The sequence below is a fragment of the Anarrhichthys ocellatus genome, unplaced genomic scaffold (assembly GCF_004355925.1).
Source record: "Anarrhichthys ocellatus isolate YVR2014 unplaced genomic scaffold, GSC_Weel_1.0 scaffold17, whole genome shotgun sequence".
Lineage (NCBI taxonomy): Eukaryota > Metazoa > Chordata > Actinopteri > Perciformes > Anarhichadidae > Anarrhichthys > Anarrhichthys ocellatus.
Genome location: NW_022280047.1, coordinates 3,055,970 through 3,076,290, shown reverse-complemented (window position 1 = coordinate 3,076,290; position 20,321 = coordinate 3,055,970). Strand labels below are relative to the sequence as shown.

The 20,321-nt window shown below is 44.4% G+C and overlaps 1 protein-coding gene across 2 annotated transcripts in view; it reads right to left on the bottom strand.

Moving 5' to 3' along the window:
* The window catches only part of efna5b (ephrin-A5b), an 88,573-nt gene extending 69,056 nt beyond the window's left edge, over window positions 1-19,517 (bottom strand). The window contains exon 1 of one of the 2 annotated variants that reach the window (XM_031856773.1): window positions 17,842-19,517. In XM_031856773.1, the coding sequence (XP_031712633.1) occupies window positions 17,842-17,966 (125 nt within the window). In that variant the 5' untranslated portion in view covers window positions 17,967-19,517. The remainder of the gene's footprint in view (window positions 1-17,841) is intronic. The other variant, XM_031856772.1, reaches the window with a different exon arrangement.
* Between the last annotated feature and the right edge of the window lie 804 nt (window positions 19,518-20,321).

The window sequence follows — 20,321 nt, the reverse complement described above, 5'->3', positions numbered from 1 at the left end:
TGTGTGTGTGTGTGTGTGTGTGTGTGTGTGTGTGTGTGTGTGTGTGTCTGTGAGAGAATAGAGTAGTCCGTCTACAAGCTGTGTGTGTGTGTAGAGCTCAAAACATTGCATGCCAAGAATCACCCAGGGAGATCTTTATGTGGGCCCACCATGTGACCCAGCCCTACATCGACGGCATAAGCCAGACATCGACCACTTATCTACCGGCCGCCACCCTCCTCCTCCTCCTCCTCCTCCTCCTAACGCCCTCCTCACTTCACCCGCCACCCAAACCCCATCAACGACACAGGGCCAGGCAAGCGTGAGAGAAGGGCTGGCGATAGACACGAAATGTGGCACGAAATGCAGAAACGGAGCCCCTCAGACACACACACACACACATAAGAGTCGAGCACACAGACGTCTCAGCCTTCCAGCCAAGCCTACAGTGTGGTTAACTTCTGGCATGCCATGCAGGACCAGAGGCAGCTGTTCTTAAGAGAGACGCCATGGCTGGATGGAAAAAATCTTCCTGGTGTCAAAGCAACCAAGAGGACTGTGCACTTGCATCTAAAATGTTCAAAATAGCACAGTATGTGCCTATCAAGCTAAAATACTCTGTGCACGATAATACAGCATATGCAGTGTGATCTTATCTAATGCAAATCATGTAATGAAATGAGCATATTAGCATCTTTACTCTATTTTGAAAAGGTCAAATATTTTATATGGTATAATCTAAATGATCCTTTGAAGCAAGTTTCAGTCTGATTATTAAAATTCAATTTTTGAATCAGTTCGTCACGCAATTCTCTCTATCCAGATGGCTAATATAATAACAGGAAAATTACATATTTATGTCTGCGGGTGGGTTTGGATAACCTTTAAATCTGCAGTATGCGGGTGATCTCCTGCTACTCTCAAACACGTCCTCCTGACCTTCCAATTAGAGCTCACTAACCAACAGCGGCAACACACTAAATCTCCCCCAGGCTGCAGGTTTGGACACTGGTATAAAACAGCCCGCTGTAAAATCATTACTGGGCTGTAAAACACTGGGAAAAAAATCACAATTAAAAGACCAACAGAGACGCAGAAAAAACAAAGCCAGGAGGAGAGGAATTACTCCGTGTCCAGATATGTGGAAGGAAAACATTTGCACAGCAGACACAATGACGCACACAATTCTACCAGGAGAGCAATATGTCGAAAAGCACCGCCTTCTCGATGGGTTTCAAGGGCACCAATAAAAAAATTAATGAAATTACCTCGAGATAAAAAACTCCTATTCTAATAATGGAACTGTTTCTACATAAATCCATATAATAAGCAACAACAAGCAAATAATGCCACATCAATCACAAATCAATTGCCTTTTCTCAAACTCTCATACATCACGCTGTGCTCCGCGAGCAGATAAACATATGGCTAATCTCAGCTGCGCTGTGACATTTAATTAATTGGCTGTTTACGTGGAAAGCTGCACATAAATAACACATGTTCGGACAAATGTATCAAAAAGACAGTAGATCATCCTCCGATCAGCCGCGTGGGTATTTAAACTAAATGCCAGCCGGCAGATTAGCGGTGGCATTTCCTGATGAGACTTGTTTTCTTGATAATACACTAATTAGGTCTAGAAAATTGTTCATCCCTGTGTTGCAAGGGGAGAAGTAAATTTCTGTGGCATTGCTGCTGTATGTATATACATAAAACCATGTAGAATAATTGCACAGCTAACATCTAAATATGCAAAGGCAAACCATTAGTGGAGCAATTAATGGAGGAATGGGATGATGACACATCTAACTGCTGTACAATCTAATTTGTGACCGCGTAATAAGCCATTGTATCGTATTAATGACATTACGTTAATGACGATTGGGAGGGGGGCTCGTTTCAGACGCAGCGTGTGAAAAGGTCGCGGAGGAATGATTCATCGGATGCGGCCTCATCGGTTTGAGCGTCGGAAATTGTCAACAGAAATTTAAAAGTGAAACTGTAGTGCTTTGTAAACTGAGTCTGCTTGCAGATCTGAGACCGTCCCAGTCCACTGTGGGAGGAGGATCCTCTCAATTAAACTTCACAGTGAGACAGAAAGGGCTCTTATCCGTACCTGCTAGCGCCAATAGCGTCAAAGCCCTGGCAAGCCGAGCAGAGCTGTAGATGAATAAGCTCAATGACACCAACTGGCCACATTCACATGTGCCGGATGACCAGGAATCTATTTCACAAGGGGCGCCCCGCCACCATTGTTTCCACGCGCCAGAGCAGCAACGTTGTTTACTTAATACTGTGACGATTATTGAAGTTTTCCTGCAATTAAAATGTGTTTGTCAGTTGGGACATCTACAAAACGAATTAGTCGCATAAATAAAGAATAATTGTAATCAAAAGCATTCTGGCTGTTCCAATTTCTCTTTTAATAAGATAAAGGCGAGTCTCTTAAGAATTTAAGCACTACCAAAGATAAAAACGTTCAATTCAGAGGACTAGTGCAAAAACAGCTCAATGCAGCATGTAGCCTGTAGGAAGAAAACAATAAAACAAATCAATGGTAAGCTTGTAAATGCTGCAATTTTAGTTTGAAAAGGAGAGTCTCAATTGGAAAGAACTGGGAAAGTCCACGATTAACAGGCCCTCTATCACTTATCGATCCACATTTATTACTTTTAAATGCGGGTAATTGGGGAGAGTTTGGTGCAATCTCTGTCTGCATCTTTATAGAACGGCTCCAGTAGGTGTATGGGCCTTAAGTGCGCTCGTAAATTGGTTTTATGAGTTTCTCAGACATATCGCTACTAATGTTTCCACTCGACGGTTTTATGGCCACATTGCAGCGACTCTGGTGAAAGATACTTTCTAATATATTGCAAAAGAGATGTTGACAAAAAAAATATATATATATATAGCTAGGATGTGGAGCTTTTGTTTCAATGATAACGCCGTGTTTGGCACTGCTGCTCAAGTCCTTAATAAAAATAAAATAAAAATCCCAGAGAGCGAAGAAGATATACCTCTTTCAATTTCAGAGAAAACTAACGGACCGCTATTTATTCATTTATTTGCGACCAGACGTGGTCATTATATTTGCATACATGTAAAAACTAAAGTAATTGGGCAAATAATTCACTTTTATTGTGATTAGAGGAGGAAATTGCAGAAGTAATCAGCAGAATTAAAGAATAGCATGTAATACTGCTGCGATACTATTTGTGTGTATGTGTGCGCGTGTGTCTGAGGGAGCATTAGCACACACACACTGTGTACAACTCCCTGTATTATTCTCCAGATGTTCTCTTTCACAGCTCCGTCAAAAGACTACCGGCATTCAGCCGCCTTTCTATTTTCCGTCGTCCCCGTTCCACCTACTCGCACCACCCGATCCCTCCATCAAAGCAGGCCACTTTGCCAAACATGATCCCTGCCTGTTGTGTGTTGGTTTGGTTTCGAGAAGCAGATTAAATAGTTTCCCACCAACTCTCTGATGTGGACCTTATCTCAGGTTTCTCTTGACACTGCCTGTGCTGTGGTGTTATTAGAAAGCTAAAGGGCTTTGTTATGGAGCACAAAAGGCAGAGCTAGGCAGCAGTTAGTACGGCTTTGTTAAGGGTCAGAGAGGTGTTAAATAGACTACACCTGGGGGCTGTGTTAACACCTTCACCTGAGACATTCAAACTTCCACGGAGGGGTGTTGCATTCAAGGGAGGGAGCTCACAAAAAAAAGGGCTGGATGGGAGGCGTGAGGAGGCAGAAATATCAAAGCATATAAAAACCAAGAAAATAATGTAGGAATGAAACATTTGAGGAATTAGGCGAAGATAACAATATGGCAGGTTACTTTAAATGAAATGTGCAACAGAAAACCTTTTTTTCTATTTCCAAGAGTGGAGTATTGTAGTGTTGAAGCATATTCAAAAGGTTGGTTCACTCAATTTCCCAATAGACGGCCTTTCTTTGCTATTGGAACGGAGCCAACCGCCGCTCTCCTCCGGAGGCTGCCGTTTATCGATCATTGTATCGCGTGGTTGTAATGTGATTTCCATGCCTCTCTTACCTGCCTGAGCAAGCAGGCAGTGAAAAGAAAACGCGCTGGATTAGGTCCAAAGGAAAACCAAACCCGGGAGTACAAATCTACCGTGCAGATACCAGTTGTGATTACTCCTCCCCAGTCATTCAAAAGAAAAAAATTTACTTTTTTTCCCATTCAAAAATCAAATTCACATCCATTTCAAAAGCATATTTGCCCACAGTGGAGCCTCGGAGTAACTTTGGGGGAGAAACAGACCACATTCTGGGCCGGCTCAGCGTCAGGCCTTGTTACTCTGGATCCCCATCTCCTCTCCTTCCCACCTCCTTTCATCCCCCCCTCTTATCCCCCTCGCCCCTAGACTAGTCTGGCTGGCCTACACACGCGATCCTCACGCTAGCTGGACTTAAGCCCCGTAAAGGCTAACACAAGCTCGGTGTAAAAACTCCTGTAGGGGCCCACCTCCATCCCTCTAAACCCCCTCACCACCCCACCAATCCCTCTCTTCCCTCCCCCGTGTTGCCTGACTACACTTTCGCTTTGCATTACTTCTGCTATTCTAACTTTTCCACTCCTGAGCACCATCAATTATGCACTAGAATAACAGTGGGGCCAGGCTCGGCAGCAGGACATAAAGGCCGATTATGAGTGTGAATAATTCAGCCATCTTCGTGCCATGTTCCTCTTACCAGTGATACAGGCAGGAAAGGCTTTGCCGCTAATGTACGACGGCAGACGCAATCTGACCTGGTCTTAATGTGAGGATGGCTCTCTACATTCCCAGAGAGGGGAGCGGGTGGAGAGCTGGAGAGGACATGAAAAGTGTGGCTGCGCTGCATTATTAAAGCAGCCGTGAACCAAATGTCACTCACATTGACAAGGCCGACACTGTCACGGACGTGCCGACTGACACCTGTCAATCTGTTAACAAGAAAAGTGGGAATGCAGGCCCAAATTCATCAAAGAACTAAAAAAAAGTTCTAAACAAAAGACTGAATAAATTCTGAGTGCAGACAAAGCAGATAAACATGGTTCCCATGGTGGAACTGTTGAACCAGCCACCATGGATGCTTTGGGTTGGGTTCATACGGGCCAGACAAGCAGACAACCTTCCATCACATTCACGCTCAAAACATTGTCTACCTTGACTTTATTTTTCATGAATTTGCGTGCAGAGGTTTGCAAGTGCTACTCTTCTTAGAGATCACAAACAGTAATGAATATTTCATCACTCCACCCACAGCCAGGCACGCACTCTAATCCAACGCGAGAAATACGATGCATCCCTTTTCCCACAGGCTAATAATCTACTTCAACTCTGTACCCAATGAAAAGTAATACAAGCGAAACATCTGTAAATTGTCAGGCTTTTCCATGGAAGGTATAATAAACAGAAGGAAAAATGGAGTTTTCTAAAGCTAAACCATAATTGTGGAAACTCTCAAATCCATTCAAATTGATTGGGGGGAAAAATGTATAGGGAATGTTTACCCCCAGGTTGGAGCCTAACTCTACTCCCTGCATAATTTAGAAAAATGCAACAAAAAAAAGTGGGCAAAGGGGCTAAGGAGGGGGTGAGTGCCTGGATTTCCCCCTCTGATTAGAGCGTGTTAACATTCTTTGGTATATAAATTTCATTATGTAGAAAAGTTTGAACCAGTCAAATCTATCTCAGCATTGGCTTTGAGAGGTCCAGGGCTGATTTAAAACAGCAGCCAGGACTCCCTTAGAAAACACATTTTAACTCTCAATGGGACTCTGAGAAGGTTGAATAATTCAATAAAATACAAAAAGATTGCGAACTGAGCAATTTTCAACCCATGAAATGCAGATTTTTATAAACTTAGAGAGAAAAGTCTTGAACATGAATATTACCAGCATTACCAGCATTAATGTTTTTCATCACAGTGCAGTCATTTCATTTAGTTTACAGCTCAAAAAACACCAGAACCCCTTTAATGAAAATCTACTTGAAGAAAACCTACACCTGAAATTAGGGAGAACATTTTCAAATTAAAAAGAAATTTAAAAAAAATGTTTAAATGTAATGAAATATAAAAATGTATTGGATTGCATTTTAATGTAAAACCTTATTTTGTCGACCACGACATATATTTATTTTAAGTAAAATTTGATACAACAACAATAGTAATTATTTGATAACAGCAGCTGCTACATATTGTGATCAATTTGTTCATTTTTTGTTGGTAACAATGAGCCAAGATCTAAAAAATCAGAGCTCAACTAGGCATCTGTCCTGCTGAGTGAATGTATTTCACAGGGGGCCATTATTGTTTCCATGCACCAGAGCAGGAACGTTGTGTTTTAAGTCTTTCAATATTAACAATCCAACTTTCTGAAATTGTGCTTCAATGGTAAAGTGCTTGCAGGAACCGCAAATTACGATATAGAATTTATCAAAAAATGTTGTAAAAATGACTTATAACAGCCCGGCCAAAACACGATGTCATTTCTGGAGAGAGAAAAGAAAAGACCCTTCACGCCCTTTTTTTTTTCCGATTTGTGCTTCCGTTTGCCATGCACGCTCTAATCCTGGCTGGAATGTCTCCGGTCGTGGAGTCCTGCGGCCCTGAGGAACAGAACAGCAGGTGAAACTGAACTCCCTGAGGACTTGTCCCGCCTCACAGCTACTCCAGTAGTTCTACTGATATAGTTAAACCAGACCCTCTGTTAGAACAGAGCCCACATGTGTGGGAAAAGTATCATTTTGATGTTTACTCTGAAGCAGGCATGTAAAAACAAACGTAAAAAAATGTACATTTTATCAATCACATTAACTTTTCCAGTGTATTTCGTAAATGTCTTAACTGACCCCTTAGATCTGCATCTTTTGAATTATTGGCAGATTATTAGAGATTAGAGATTATTTAATTTGCCTATGGAGGTTATCCTCGCTAAGTAGCTTTAATCAATGTTTTTTTTTACATTTCAAATCAAAAAATGATTCAACTATTGCTGCCATATCTACCTACCTTTGTCTGGCTGGTGCCTCATTACATTTTTGGGGGGTTTGTTACACACACACACAGACACAGGCTTTTGTCTCCCTATCTTCAAGGTGAGAGCTTAAGAACAAACGGGGAGGTAATTAGACTGGCGCATGTTTTTAAAAAATGATTAAAAGAAGAAAACAATGGCAGAGAAACAGGGGGAATAGAGATAGAGAGTGCAGGCAACTGTCAGTCAAGTGCTGCAGCCTCAACATTGAACCGAATGCTGACAGTGGGCATGCTGGGTCACCTCAGCAGGACCACCAGAGCCAAAACACATGGACAGTACAGTTAAAGATCTGGTAATCCCAGAGACAGGAGAGAGGAAGGGTCGGAGGATGGGAGGGAGAAAGAGAGGGCAAAATGGCACCAAGAGCAAAAGAGCGGGAGGAAACCGACTGGCCTATATTCAGGGGTTACTTGGCGGGGCAAGGAAGAGAGGGGGGAGGTTAGGACAAAGGAGCGAGAGAGAGTAAAGAAAAATGATGTTGGTCAAACTCACAGATGCACCAGCTTCTCAAACCGTCCACCAGCCCAGAAAGAACCCCAAAAAACATGAAAGCATTTCATCAGCACTTCGCCATTCACAGGGAGAGGTGATGATTTCCTCTTCAATAAATCTAGTTAAGTGATGTTTTGGTTTTCAAAGCGCAACAGTGAGATTAAGGACATTAAAACCTTTTGTATGCATGACTATGCTGAGGAAGAAGGGGAAAAAAAACACCGCTCAGGATGTAGCCATAGGCAGCGCTCATCACCTCTGTTTATCCGGAGGGCTTAGGCCACTTTGGGGACTCCCCTTAAGTCTCACTTATCTCATTAGACCCTTAAAACTGATTAATATGAATGCCAGCAGAGGCCAGCTCAAGGCATTCTTAAGAAAGGAGGGAAGGAGGAGAAGGGAAGAGAGGGATGGGGGGGGGTTAGAGGAAGGGGGTTTTTGTGTCTCCGGACAATGAGCTGATGGCTTTTTAAGCCTCTCAGTGGCTCTGGGTTAATACCCAGGGCTGCAGTCATGGGATAGGCCGCGGTTCAAAGGCTGCTGCACTCCGAGGCTCGCTGCTCGCTGATATAGAGGAAGAAAATAAATAAGCTGAATAAATACCACATCTTCTGCAACTTGAACCTCACTTAAGAAATAATGAACTGCTTTTTCTAACCAGTGTGTGTGTGTGTGTGTGTGTGTGTCTGTTGGTCTATGTTCTTTAGGGTGTCATATTTGGTTTTGTGGGAGAATGTTTGGAGTAAGCCAGACCAGTCAAAGCTGGGCTCAGATGAGAGGAGAGGGTGAAGATGGGATTTATCACACATTCCGGGGATCAATCGTTTTCCCCTTCAGGGGAAAAAATACACACTCGGTAGAGCTTCACACAGGAATACCAACCACCGCACGTAAACAAAGGCCGCCGCGCAGACGCACACAATGCAACTTCTCGAAATGGGAAAACTACCAAGCGGCTCTCAGAGGAGCAGGCTCAGAGAATTGGGTCAAGAATAGTGCTGTGCTCTGCTATAGTAACGGGTTTGTGTTTCTGCTGCTTCATTAAAGCGGGCCTCCGCGCAGAGGTTGGCTCAGGACAACCATGCACGCACATACACATTTACTATAGCGACTGAATAACTACGCAGACGTGCACGTCGTCGCCAGCGGACACACGGACACGCCCCGGTGTAAGCACACGGACGCGGAGACCCACAAACACTCGCCCGTCTTGACATCAAACCCTGATTCATCCGAAGATGTCAGACTCAGTTCTGTGTTATACATTTTTAAACATGATTCATTATCTGCTTGATTCCACGATCTTCTTAGAGCTCAGATCAGACGAGCAGTTGTTGCCTAATTAAAGGCTTGGATCCAGGAAAGTGGATCTGAAACGGAGCTTTTCATGCCAAAAGTATTAGCCGTTGAAGTTGAGTTTAGCTGATTTTAAAATTTTGACATGAGACTTATAATATATAACGCGATACACTAATCTTTATCTTGCATTTTATTTTCGGTCAAACCCCCAGCCTTGTAAGATTGAGTGAGAGCGAGAGAGAGTCAAAGAGAAACACCAAGAGATTGGTTACAAAATGAGATATCCACCATTTGAATTACAATCGTGCGTAATTATACACATGATTCATCACAACGAAAGGAACGCATCGTTTTATGACCTTCGCTTGGTAAGTAGATCGACTGCTGGGGACAGAAACAGCTCATTCTTATTGCGCCAATTTGTCTCCACAGCAGATGTATAGCATTTTGGAACAGAACCCACCATTAAGCCGCCACAGTATGCACACTATGGCATTCCGACTGCGATACACGCACTTCAGTGGGAAATTCACTTTCAAGGGCACAGTGGGCAACGTGTCACAGTAGTTAAGACCAAGATGCAACTTTGCGTCACAGCAACCAACCCCCAAGAAAACACAGGCCTGTGGTTATGGGTGTGTGTGTGGGGGGGGGTCTTCAGTGTCAGGGGGAAACAACAGCAGGGGTCTAAACCTGAGCGGGCTTAATCCTGTCTCTGTAGAAAATAGCCCCAGTGTCACTAAATCCGGTACGCAAAGAGGACACCTCCTCAGGGTGAAGACCCGGAGTCTGTCCCTTGGAGAACCACCACCAACCAACCAACCAACCCCGGTCACCACCGGGGAGACAGAGAGACAGCCAGCGAGCTGCATGCATCTTTAAACCTTGGCAAGGACAGACAGGCAGGGGAGGCAGATGAGAGGGGATGGATAAGGCTAGTTGGAAATGAGGGAAACTGCCACCTCTTCCTTTCCACACAGTGTGTCACTCCCGCCGCTACACGGCTCTCCCCTCGTGTCTGGCGCTCGCGTTACACTCCTCCTCTCCTCCCGTTTTTTTTCTTCTGTCCAAAAGCGCACTGCAACTTCAGCTGTGCTGTACTCACCCTTTTTCCCCGAGCTATTCACGCCATTCACCCTCGCTCCTCTCCTTTGCCCTCCCTTTTTCTTTTTCTCCCTCTTTCTGTCTACTCTCTCTCCGTTTAAAGCACATGCATTACTTTCAGCCCGGGCTGTGTGGAGTGGACAGAGAGAGCAGAACAATGGCTGCCTTTCAGTCTCACGGCCTAGCGGTGGGGGGGGGGGGGGCATTGGCTGCTAGCATTTTTCTCTACTGTCAATTGCTAATGCAGCTAGCTTATTATTGGCATGTCTGTCTCGCCACAACGGTAGACTGAACGTTGCGAAAGCAGCTCTTCACAAAGGAGGTGTTCATATTAAAAAAAGAAGGCCAGGGAATCAATTAGTGCTTTCACCTTTTCATGACTTTGCCAATGCAAGCAACAAAAAAAAACGCCAAAGGAAAATACAAGAAGCCCATCCATGGATACACGCCACACAGGTGAGAAGGGGATAACATCATCTCTGGCTTTTTAAAAGCAGCACTTTATGACTTCTGAAAATTAGATTTTTGGATGTAAACGTTTGGAAATAACCCAAGTAGATTCTCAATTCCAAAGGGAAAGCAGACCACACAACTGTACACTCCCTCCGTGTGTTTCTCAGCCTGTCTGTGAAGACGAATTACCTCATGAGTCATTTACAACTGGCTACAACCCGTCAATTAGGTCTTTATTCACAAGCTAGAGATGTGTTCTCTTCTGGGATCTATTCTCCACACTGCTGCCCAGCTAGAAAAACATCCAGTCACTCCCCCGCAGCCCCCCAAGTTAAATAAGGAAAACGGCAGTGTAAGGTCCGAAGCCAGCCTACCATGAAAGGAATTATCTGTGGAAAATGTGTCTGGCAAAAAAAAAATGAGAGGTCTCAATCGTTCCCGTCACATTTTCCAGCTGAATAGTGAACGGTGAAAAAAATATTTTTTGAAACCCATCCGTCGTTTTTTGGACTTTACACGCTGGTGTATAGTTCCTGTAAATATAATATGACGTTGACACTAAATGAGTTTAATGATGAGATTTCTGCAAATCAACAAAAGCAGAAAGAGCTGGTTCAAATCAAGCAAACGCATGTCGCTTTCACTCCCAAACTGTACATTTGAAATGCTCAGAGGGCACAAGAGGGTATCAGACCTCCCTCAGTAGCGCCCCTTTCTGGTCGGGGGTGATAGATCAACCAAGCGTTACTACAGTAACAGCTGCCTCTGAGCCTCCATCTTACAGAGGAGCTGAAGAAGGATATGGTGGCGCCATTTTCAGCCATGAACGAGGACTTATCATACACAATAGGGAGATTCATGGGGTGGCGTTTTGACCCTTAACGGACCTGCAGCGGGCTTGTATTCCCTGTTAATCATTATCTGTGAGGTCTTAGCATGAAATACAAGCCTTTCAAATATGGGAGTCGAATAAATCTCACAGAGAAATAGTTAATTCTCTTTCTCTGTCTACTCTGTTCACATCAACCACAATTCTACTCAGGTGTTCTCGGTAAAAAGAAAAACAAGTTTGGACAGCCAGATTCTGTACCCACAGCTGCTCTGGGGTGGCACAAACTAACTTTAGGAAAAATAAAGAAACAGTCGGGGGGGGGGACTTCCCACAACTTTGACATTTTGAGTGAAACTGAGACGGTGAGAGCAGGGATAGAGAGAAAAATTTGCCCCCAAATAAACAAACACAGGCATCTAGCGGCAAGCAACGAGCAAAAATTGGAAAAAAAAAAAACATTATTTCCATCAAGTTTTGCTGCACAGGCTGGTTAATACTTTATTGTTTCCAAGTAGAGCTCTACGCAGCCTTGCTTCTGAAAGCCACGGGTTGAATGAGGGCTAAAAGACAGATCGCTCAGCTGATAGCAGTGTTTCAGCACTCCAGCTGACCTTGGAGCGATTACTCTGAAAACAAAAACCTGGACATTAAAAGCTGGTTCCCCAGGCAAGGGAGGGAAACATGTGCAACTGGAGTGAAGCTGCCAATGCAACACTGTCCATTTCTGCCAGTATAATAATTAGGTGGATAAACAAACATTTATCGTGGCGCTGGTATTTCTGAGGCTCTTAGCACCAATTCAACACCGCTAACCTTGGCCAGGAGAAATATTTATCTCATCATGAACAAACACAGGTTTTCTGAGGCTGTGTTCAGATGAATAAATCACCAAAATGAAGGTCAAAAAATATATCAGTTGTTCAAAAGTATGTGAAAGGCATAATTTAAAAACAAACCATTTTTTACAGTATTCATTTATTTACAAAAACAAACTAATAACCTACCACTATTGAGGACAAAATGTTTTTACTTAAATAAATATATCAATTATTAATATAAATAATAATCCTATCTAAAATATATAAAAATATTTATATAAATATACAAAAAGAAATGTGTTTTTTTTCTATCCAGTTGCAGGCTGCCATTACTTAGAATTAGCATATCCAAGACAACAGCCTGACCACCAGGCACCCCCGGCGACAGGGCTGCTTCTGTCCGCCGCATAGCACCTCCACAAGGGTCACGGCCAGCAGTCCTCCCCCTCGTCCACCGCGCGCTGACGAACAGCTGCTCTGCCAAGCACATTGACTAAGCATTGACTACTGCCTGCTGGGCTCATTCTCTAGTTAATAGAGAGGAAAAAAAAACAGAAAACTAATTTAAATAGAAAGTGCATTTACAGGCCTGGTGAGAAAACAGAGTGCCATTTAAACCTAATAGAAGTATTACATCACACAACACCATCATTACAGTTTGCTGGTTTTTCCCCGTTAGGTCTTGTGTTTTGTTTGTTTGTTTCTACATCCTCTGCCTCGCTCTCGTCGCGTCCCCCTTACACCCGCTGTCCCCGCAGCCCGGCCGGTGCTTGTGCTTGCCAATGCCACAGGCGTAACAGAATGACAGAGCAAGGGGTCATTAACGCAAACTAATCAGCCCTCAGACGGAGAGACGGAGGGAGAGGCCGAGAGCCGGGGCGGAGGAGAGAGTAAAACACAGCTCCGAGCGAGTCGCTGTAAAAACAAAAAGGGGGCGACAGGGAAAACTAGTATGAGGACAAAAACTATCCACGTTGGCAATCAAAGGCAATGTCAACTTGATTAAAAAAACCCAGGTTGAATTATAAATAAAAAGTGAACATTGCAATAGATCTGTTGGCGACAGAAGGGTGTATGGAATAACATTCCACCTCCATGCGTACGTGCCTTTGTTAGCGTACAGTCAGCGTTTGCATACACACACACACACACACACACACACAAGCCCAGATGGACAAGACGCTTATTCATGTCCCACTGGTCTGTGACAGGTACTGAGAAGTCCAAGGGAGAAAGATGTATTTATTCTGGTATCTATGAGTCTGAAGGAGAGGAAACAAGCCCTACATGACCTCATGGCTCATTTGGTACGTTGCATTCACACACACACACACACACACTAAAACACAAAAACATGCAGAGACAAAGACAAGCCAGACATTACTGCTGTGCGCGGGCCTCCAGTTACAGAAGAATGGAATAAATACTACACACACAGACACAAGGCTAGAAAAATACTTTCCGGGCCGCTTGTTGAGCTACAAATTAAGCAGCAGAATACTAAATCACCTTGAGCAATTTGCATGACCACGAGTGCATCAAACTGCTAATGTTAATGACACCCTCCACTTCAAGGAGAGAGTTGTAGTTACTACTTTGTCATTCACAGGCCAACTTTCCGCTTCGTTATTCCTCGCCGTATGTGTGTGACCTCTCCCTGAGCTCCTCTCAGAGTGTGGCTGACCTCTGCGCGTCTTTCTCCACCATGAACCGCGGAGGGACTCCCGAAATATCTAATTGTATTCATTCATTTTCTGTGCCCCGGCAAAGGAGAGACTGACAGAGAGAGGGAGGAAGAAAGGAAGGGAGGGAGAAAGAGACGGGGAGAAGGCCGAGTAGCCGAGAGGCAACACGGGAGAAAGGCGAGGAGGAATATGGGGAAGAAGAAAGGGCATAGGGGGGGAGAAAGGAAGGGAAGGGCCGTCTCTTCGGCATTACGGCTGAGACACCATTAGAGCCACTGGCTGTCCCCTCATTAGAATAAATACTCACAAGCAAAGACAGTCAGAGGGCAGGAACTGGAGGGAAATGTCCCTGTATTTATCTCAAGCTGAAGGAAGGACGAATACAACTTCAAGATTTCCTGCACTCCTCTAAAACTGTCCCTCGAAGTAACTTTTTCTGATGGGCTAAATGCTGAGAAGGTATGTTAAAGAGAGACGTCCGAACAAACAGAGGAGGTAAAGGGGTTTAGAATAAAACGGGTTCATGCTGGAGTTGATACACATCAGTGGACTGAAGCCAACAAGACACCATGGAAAATCAACCCCAGACAGAGCCGTGGCACCGCCAACGCAAACTACGATACACTAAACCAATGAACACTAAACTACCGATTGTTTTTACTTCTGACCGCTGGAAAACCAAATAGAGGAACTTCTAACCTGCAGAAAACATTTAGCAGACTGAAGGTTCCATTTCAGACACAAAAAGTTGTTATCTGAGATTCCACATTCAACCCCACTGCTAGTCTCAGCTGCACCAGTATGTTTTGTCTACCATTGATTCGAAACCACAGCAGAAGTAGCCCTTTCACTTATTTTTGTCTACAGTTCAGACTTTCCCCAATCATTTCTGCAATACAAAAATTCAAAACGAATTGTAGGAAACGGGTGTGACAAAGTTTGCAAGTAAAACTGTTTTTCGCTGCCATTTCCATGAATGGGTTTCCATTTCTCTCTGAGCATTTCAGGTGATCAAGTGAGCGGAGCGCACAACGCATTGCACACGCTGATGTGAAACGTCCAACTTGGGCACAATGATTTCAGAGCAAAACAGACATTGTGACAAAACCAAACTCAAACTGCAGCTTTAGTGTGATGGATCATCTCGCTATCGGCCAATTTTCAAGTCAGCGGAAGCTGCAGTTTCCTAACAGTGCGAGCAAATGAATGGCAACAAAAAGGCTTTTTTCTTTGGACGTAGTGAAAGGAGCTGTGTTCAGACACCAACAAGAAAGAATGTAAAGAGCAAGTCAAACATCTTTGAAGTTACCTGCTAACATCATTATTACAAATTACATTATCAATTTGGATGTTTCCGTCATAAAGTAACGTGTAACGTTGGCTCAAATGTGCCTGTTTCATTACGTGCGTGGGGCATTCACACGGTGAATTCTTGGAGCAGCCGATATTTCGGTGTGACTGTGGAGCCAATTTATGTTGTAGTGCCACAACAGCTTCCTACAGTCGCCTAATGCACGGAGAAAGGGAGTCAATATTTATTATCCGAGTCATCAATGAGACAAGTTTGCTATCTCTCCCGTCTCCTCCCTGCCGTCGTGTTACCTTTCTTGCTTCCTGCCTCGAGCCAGAGGGGTGAGCGTCAGACTAACTCTATTTAGAGTAAGTAGAACGGAGTGACTGGTGTTTCGCAGCATTACAGCCTCTGTGAAGACCTGTTTTCTTTTCCTCGGGCGAGTCAGGCTCAGGAAGATATCTATTTCTCAGATGTGACTACGGACGCAAAAGAGAGCAAAAGACACAACAAGCATGCAGCCAAGTGGATCACAGAGTTCTTGTTTTCTCCCCTCTCTCAGTGTGAGTGTGTCAGATCTGAGATTAACAGATTTACTTAAATTTCCCGTCTTTTTTGTTTTTTTTTTCCTTCACTAGAACTGAGAAAACTTGTCAGCACATCTGGAAGATATCAACTTAACCGAGCGGCGGGTCAAGTAAAAAGTTTTCTGTCGAAAAAATAAAATAAAAAAATACAGTCTAAGGAAAGTCTATCAACAGCAGGGATCTAGATTCAACTTCCAAATTGTGTTTGCGTCTATTGAGGAAAAGCGGTCCATAAATAAACAGCCGGGGCAAGTCAGAGTAAAGACCAAGACCACAACAGTCACGGTCTACGGTATATCAGGCCGAGAATCTGCGCACCCTGCTGGACCGGTCCCGGCTTTCAGGAGAGGGCTCTCAGTCAGCCGTCCGTTTGTACCCCTGACCACTAATTGCTTCAAGCAATAAATCATGTTTTGCCCGAAACTTCAAACTGAATATAAATAGTTGTGCAACAAATTCGGCTTGTGCTATTAATGGCTTTGTGCGCACTCGGAGGCTAAGCTGTGGATTTTATTCAACAAATACTAAGTGCCGTTGGCAGTTGAGCGAAAGATCTCTGTAAACTCAGGCAGCAGTGTTTAGACTTAATAAGTCGGGGACAAGGCTGTACAGTCTGACTCTATGAGGGACTTTTAGTGGCAAACGCTGTCTCGACAAACATGTACACTGAACACTGACTCGAGTCTGTCCGAGCAGAGAGTGGTTCAACTAGAACAGTATCTGAGAAACTTTTATTTCTACTTTGCTGAGGTTCTCTGAGTGAACGGCACATAAAATCCTCACTTCACTATTAACAGTGCTGAGTCTTCTAATGTTGTCCTTTTATTAATATGAAGGAAAAGTGAAAAGCGTACACGTTTTACTCCTAAAACATTTAATATTTAAATAAACTGTTTGAGTATTATTATTTTAGGATGTATGGACTGCTCACTATGCAAAACAAATGGGGAAAAAAGTCCGTTTGAAGTTTAATTTGGGGAAACTGTTCATTTTAGAAGGAGAAAGCTGTACACTGTCAAAAGTTTTGCATGGGAAAGTCCATGGTTTCAACACGACACTTAGAGTACAACAAAAAACTTTCACACTGTTAAATAATAACTCTACACTGGGTTTTATGATCCAGAATTAGTTTGCTTTATTTCTTATTCATTTTATCACATCTCTAAAATCAAATTTTATTTTTAAACCTCCTTACCTAATTTCATTGGATTGTGTTGTTTTGTTTTTGTACTTTACAAAGCTCCACATGTCAACAATCCAAAAGTATAATGCTGCACAAAACAAGAGCTGTATTGCGTTGGCTTCTGAACTACAACGAATACAATTTTGCTCAGAGAAACGTTCCCTCACAGAAAAAGTGATTCAAAAAGTATTTTAAAGATGAATAGGTGGAAAAAGTTAAAAAAAAAAAAAAAAAAGCTTACTCAAAGAGGAGTTTGTCAGTTTCTGTAACTCCACAGCCATGGTGCCTTTATTATATCCATGAAGCACTCCTTTATGTAGCTGTGCTGGGACCGCTGCGTGCCCATAATTTGCATTATGATAACTGTACTGAATTGGGTGAAGGAGCTTTTTTTATATTGACTGATATTCTCACAGACTTCATTTAGGATCGCTAGTTAGGGACGAAGCCACACAGTAAACACCCTCAACACAGCACCGCATTCAAAAGCTGTCCCCCTCACACAGGTCTGACGCGTTTGGCCCACAATTTAAGTTAAGTCTGAAGTGAGTCAACGAACGGCCACATTACACGGACTTTCATGGTGATCGTTAGGCGCTTAGCCTCGTTGAGACTATAGTTAGATACTGCTGCTCGTGGGTCCAGTGGGGTCGTGTAAATAAATGGCTTGAGAAACAACACAAGATAATGCTCTGAACCAGAATAACTCATAATGAAACGGACGGCATTGACAGCGGGTGCAACACCACGAGATGAACGTTGTGTCCGGGGCCTTATTACGCACGGGGTTTTAATCTATGGGTTCCTCGAGGGACACGCTGATAATCAGCAGCCATTGAAAAATAAGACACGGTGGCGGGGTTTTTTTACGCTCCTGTCCCTTTCCTCGGTTACAGCCTGTACCTATACAGCTACTGGCATTATGCCCTCACTGCGGTGAATAAACACCGATGTGGTCCAGCAAAAACCTGCGAGCCCCGTGGTTCATGCAGATGCGCGGGAGGGGGACGGGAGCGTCACCGACCCTCCGCGGCAGAAATAAACCCGCCCGGTGTGAGGCCACTTACTTGGCGTTGGTCCGGTTCCAGAAGACGGCGTAGCGGTCGGCCACCACTTTGGAACTGGGCTCCTGGCTAAATACACACATCAACAGCACCAGGCAGAGGAAGATGACCATTTCCATTTGCAGCATCACTACGGCGAAACTTCGGCACGTATTCCTCTTCGGTGTCGTTTCAGTCAGTCGGGTTGTACACTGGGCGCTTCAACCGGTACAGGTGATGAGCGTCTCATTCACATACGTGGCCGCTGGCGCAGTTTGTGAATGCTGAACAAATTACAACAACAAAAAAATGCGCGCGACGTGGAAAGAAAATAGCGACAGGAGAAAAGGCGAGGACGTGACCATTCGAAGGGGGACACTTGTTCGGGTTGACGGGGATTTAAAGTTGCCCACAAACAAACAAAAACGTCTCGTCTCCCTGATGCGGGTCGATTGTCCGGGTGGATCACAGGCTTTTTTAATGTCACGCAGGATGTCAGCTCTGACAAAATATGTCTCCCACCTAACGCGCACAAACAGCGAGAGCAGCACACAACAAATGCGCAGCACAACAGGCACTGTCTTGGTGGTGGTGGTGGTGGTGGTGGTTCCCTCTGATGCAGGGAGCTACTGGATGTAGCCTGTGTCAGGGCAAATGACAACTGCCGAACACTTCTTCTTACTCCACGGCCAAAGCGCAGGGGGGATTATAGTCAGTCCACGGTGTGATGGAGAAAGGAGGGAGAGGGAGGGAGGGAGGGAGAGAGAGAGAGGCTCAATGTGTCCAATGACGCCGTGTGCCGCACGTCAGATGTCCATGTTCTCCATGCAACTTTTTAAAGCCATACAGTCAGTCAGCGGCTGGCAGATGAATGAATGGTGACGTGAGACTCGGTCTTTCGCCTTCGGCCTTAAAAGAAAAAAAAAAAAACAGAAAAAAGACTGTTATCCTTTCTCGGTTATGTGCCAGAGGTGTCACGGCCGAGGTGGGGAGGAGTCCTCGGTGTCGGTGGGAGAACGGACAGCGTTGTGTTTTCTCATGCGCTTCTCTCCGCGGAGACGCTCGTTGATGTCCGCATCCCAAAGTGTCGTCCTCATATGTAAGTCATCGTGCGACGTGCAAGGTTTTCTGAAGGAAGAAAAAAGAAAGATCTCGCGTTCTCCCGCATGTGCGGGTGGTTCTTCCTCGTTCTGGTGTTTTGGGTTTTTAAGACGCCGGGACACGCAAGGAAGGTGAGGGCAAAGACGGGCAGGCAGGCAGCTCCAGACGCCGACTGAGAGAGTGGGTTTGGTTACGGCGGAGCGGGGGATAGTCCCATTGGTTTGAAATGATTTGAATGGGCGTCACTCGAACAAAGCCAAGCCCCTCCCCCAGCCCAAAACCGAGCTAATTCAATTACCGAGAGGTAGAGCTGGAAGGGGACGGGGCGAAGAGGTGCACAGGACAGGGACCGCTTTTTAGAAACTCCACTGTCAGATCCGACCGATAAGTGCGCACAGCGCTATTTAATTACATGCAAGCGGACGCAGCGAAGCGCAGAAGACCATGGAATCCAGTTACTCTCTCTCAGTTCAATTGAACTCAATTTAAATTTGCTTTTTTTCTAATGACGGGATAGAAGCCTGGATCTAAACAGGGTCATTTATATAAAGTCATCAGGTAATATGATACTATATGGCATCATAAATAACCATGGAATTTGTTGCAATTGGGCTGTTCCACCGATTCAACGATAGTCTATTGTCCATTATTTTTCTCCCCAAATAGTTCCTACTTCAAAGCGATGTTATGCTTATATTTAACTATGATTGTGAGAAATTCAACTGCGAAAAAAAGGTTACATTCCACAGGTTCATGAAGACAGAGAGGCGGAGAGTGCTGGTGCCTCCCTACCTCTTTGTGATGGCGTAATGCTGAGAGATGACGGCCATGCTTGGACTCCGGGAAAACGTACGTGACAGGGCAGCCTGTTGCGGGGAGCAGACTCAAGGGGTTCAAGGCGCCGCTCCAGTGCCCAGACGCCCCGCAGTGGCGAGCGGGCGGGATAGCTTACTCAAATCGGGGACAAATCCAAGTTGGAGGGGGCCGGGGGGGGGGGGGGGAGGGTCTGTCGTCGCCTTAAATCAGACAGGTGCTCACAAGGAGGATTTATGAAACTTAAGAAAATGAGCAGCAGGCCCTACATTCAGGTGGGAACTCCCTAACGAGAATAACTGTAACATGAATGCATACTGATACAATGTGCGCAACGTCTCGGGAGAGTAGTGACCAGGCCTTCTGGCATGTTAAATAAACATCAAGTCTATATTTCTGCAGATTTAGGACTGTTAGGTGGAATACGCTTTTTAAACTGCATTTGTGTGCGCGCGCACCTGCGTGTTTCAAAAGTGAGGAATTCGATGTGACAAATACGTTGTTGAAAAGGCAGGTGAACTTAATTATAAATGATGCCTATATGTCACGTAGAGCAGTAATACAGTCTAGAAAAAAAATGTTTGAAGTTG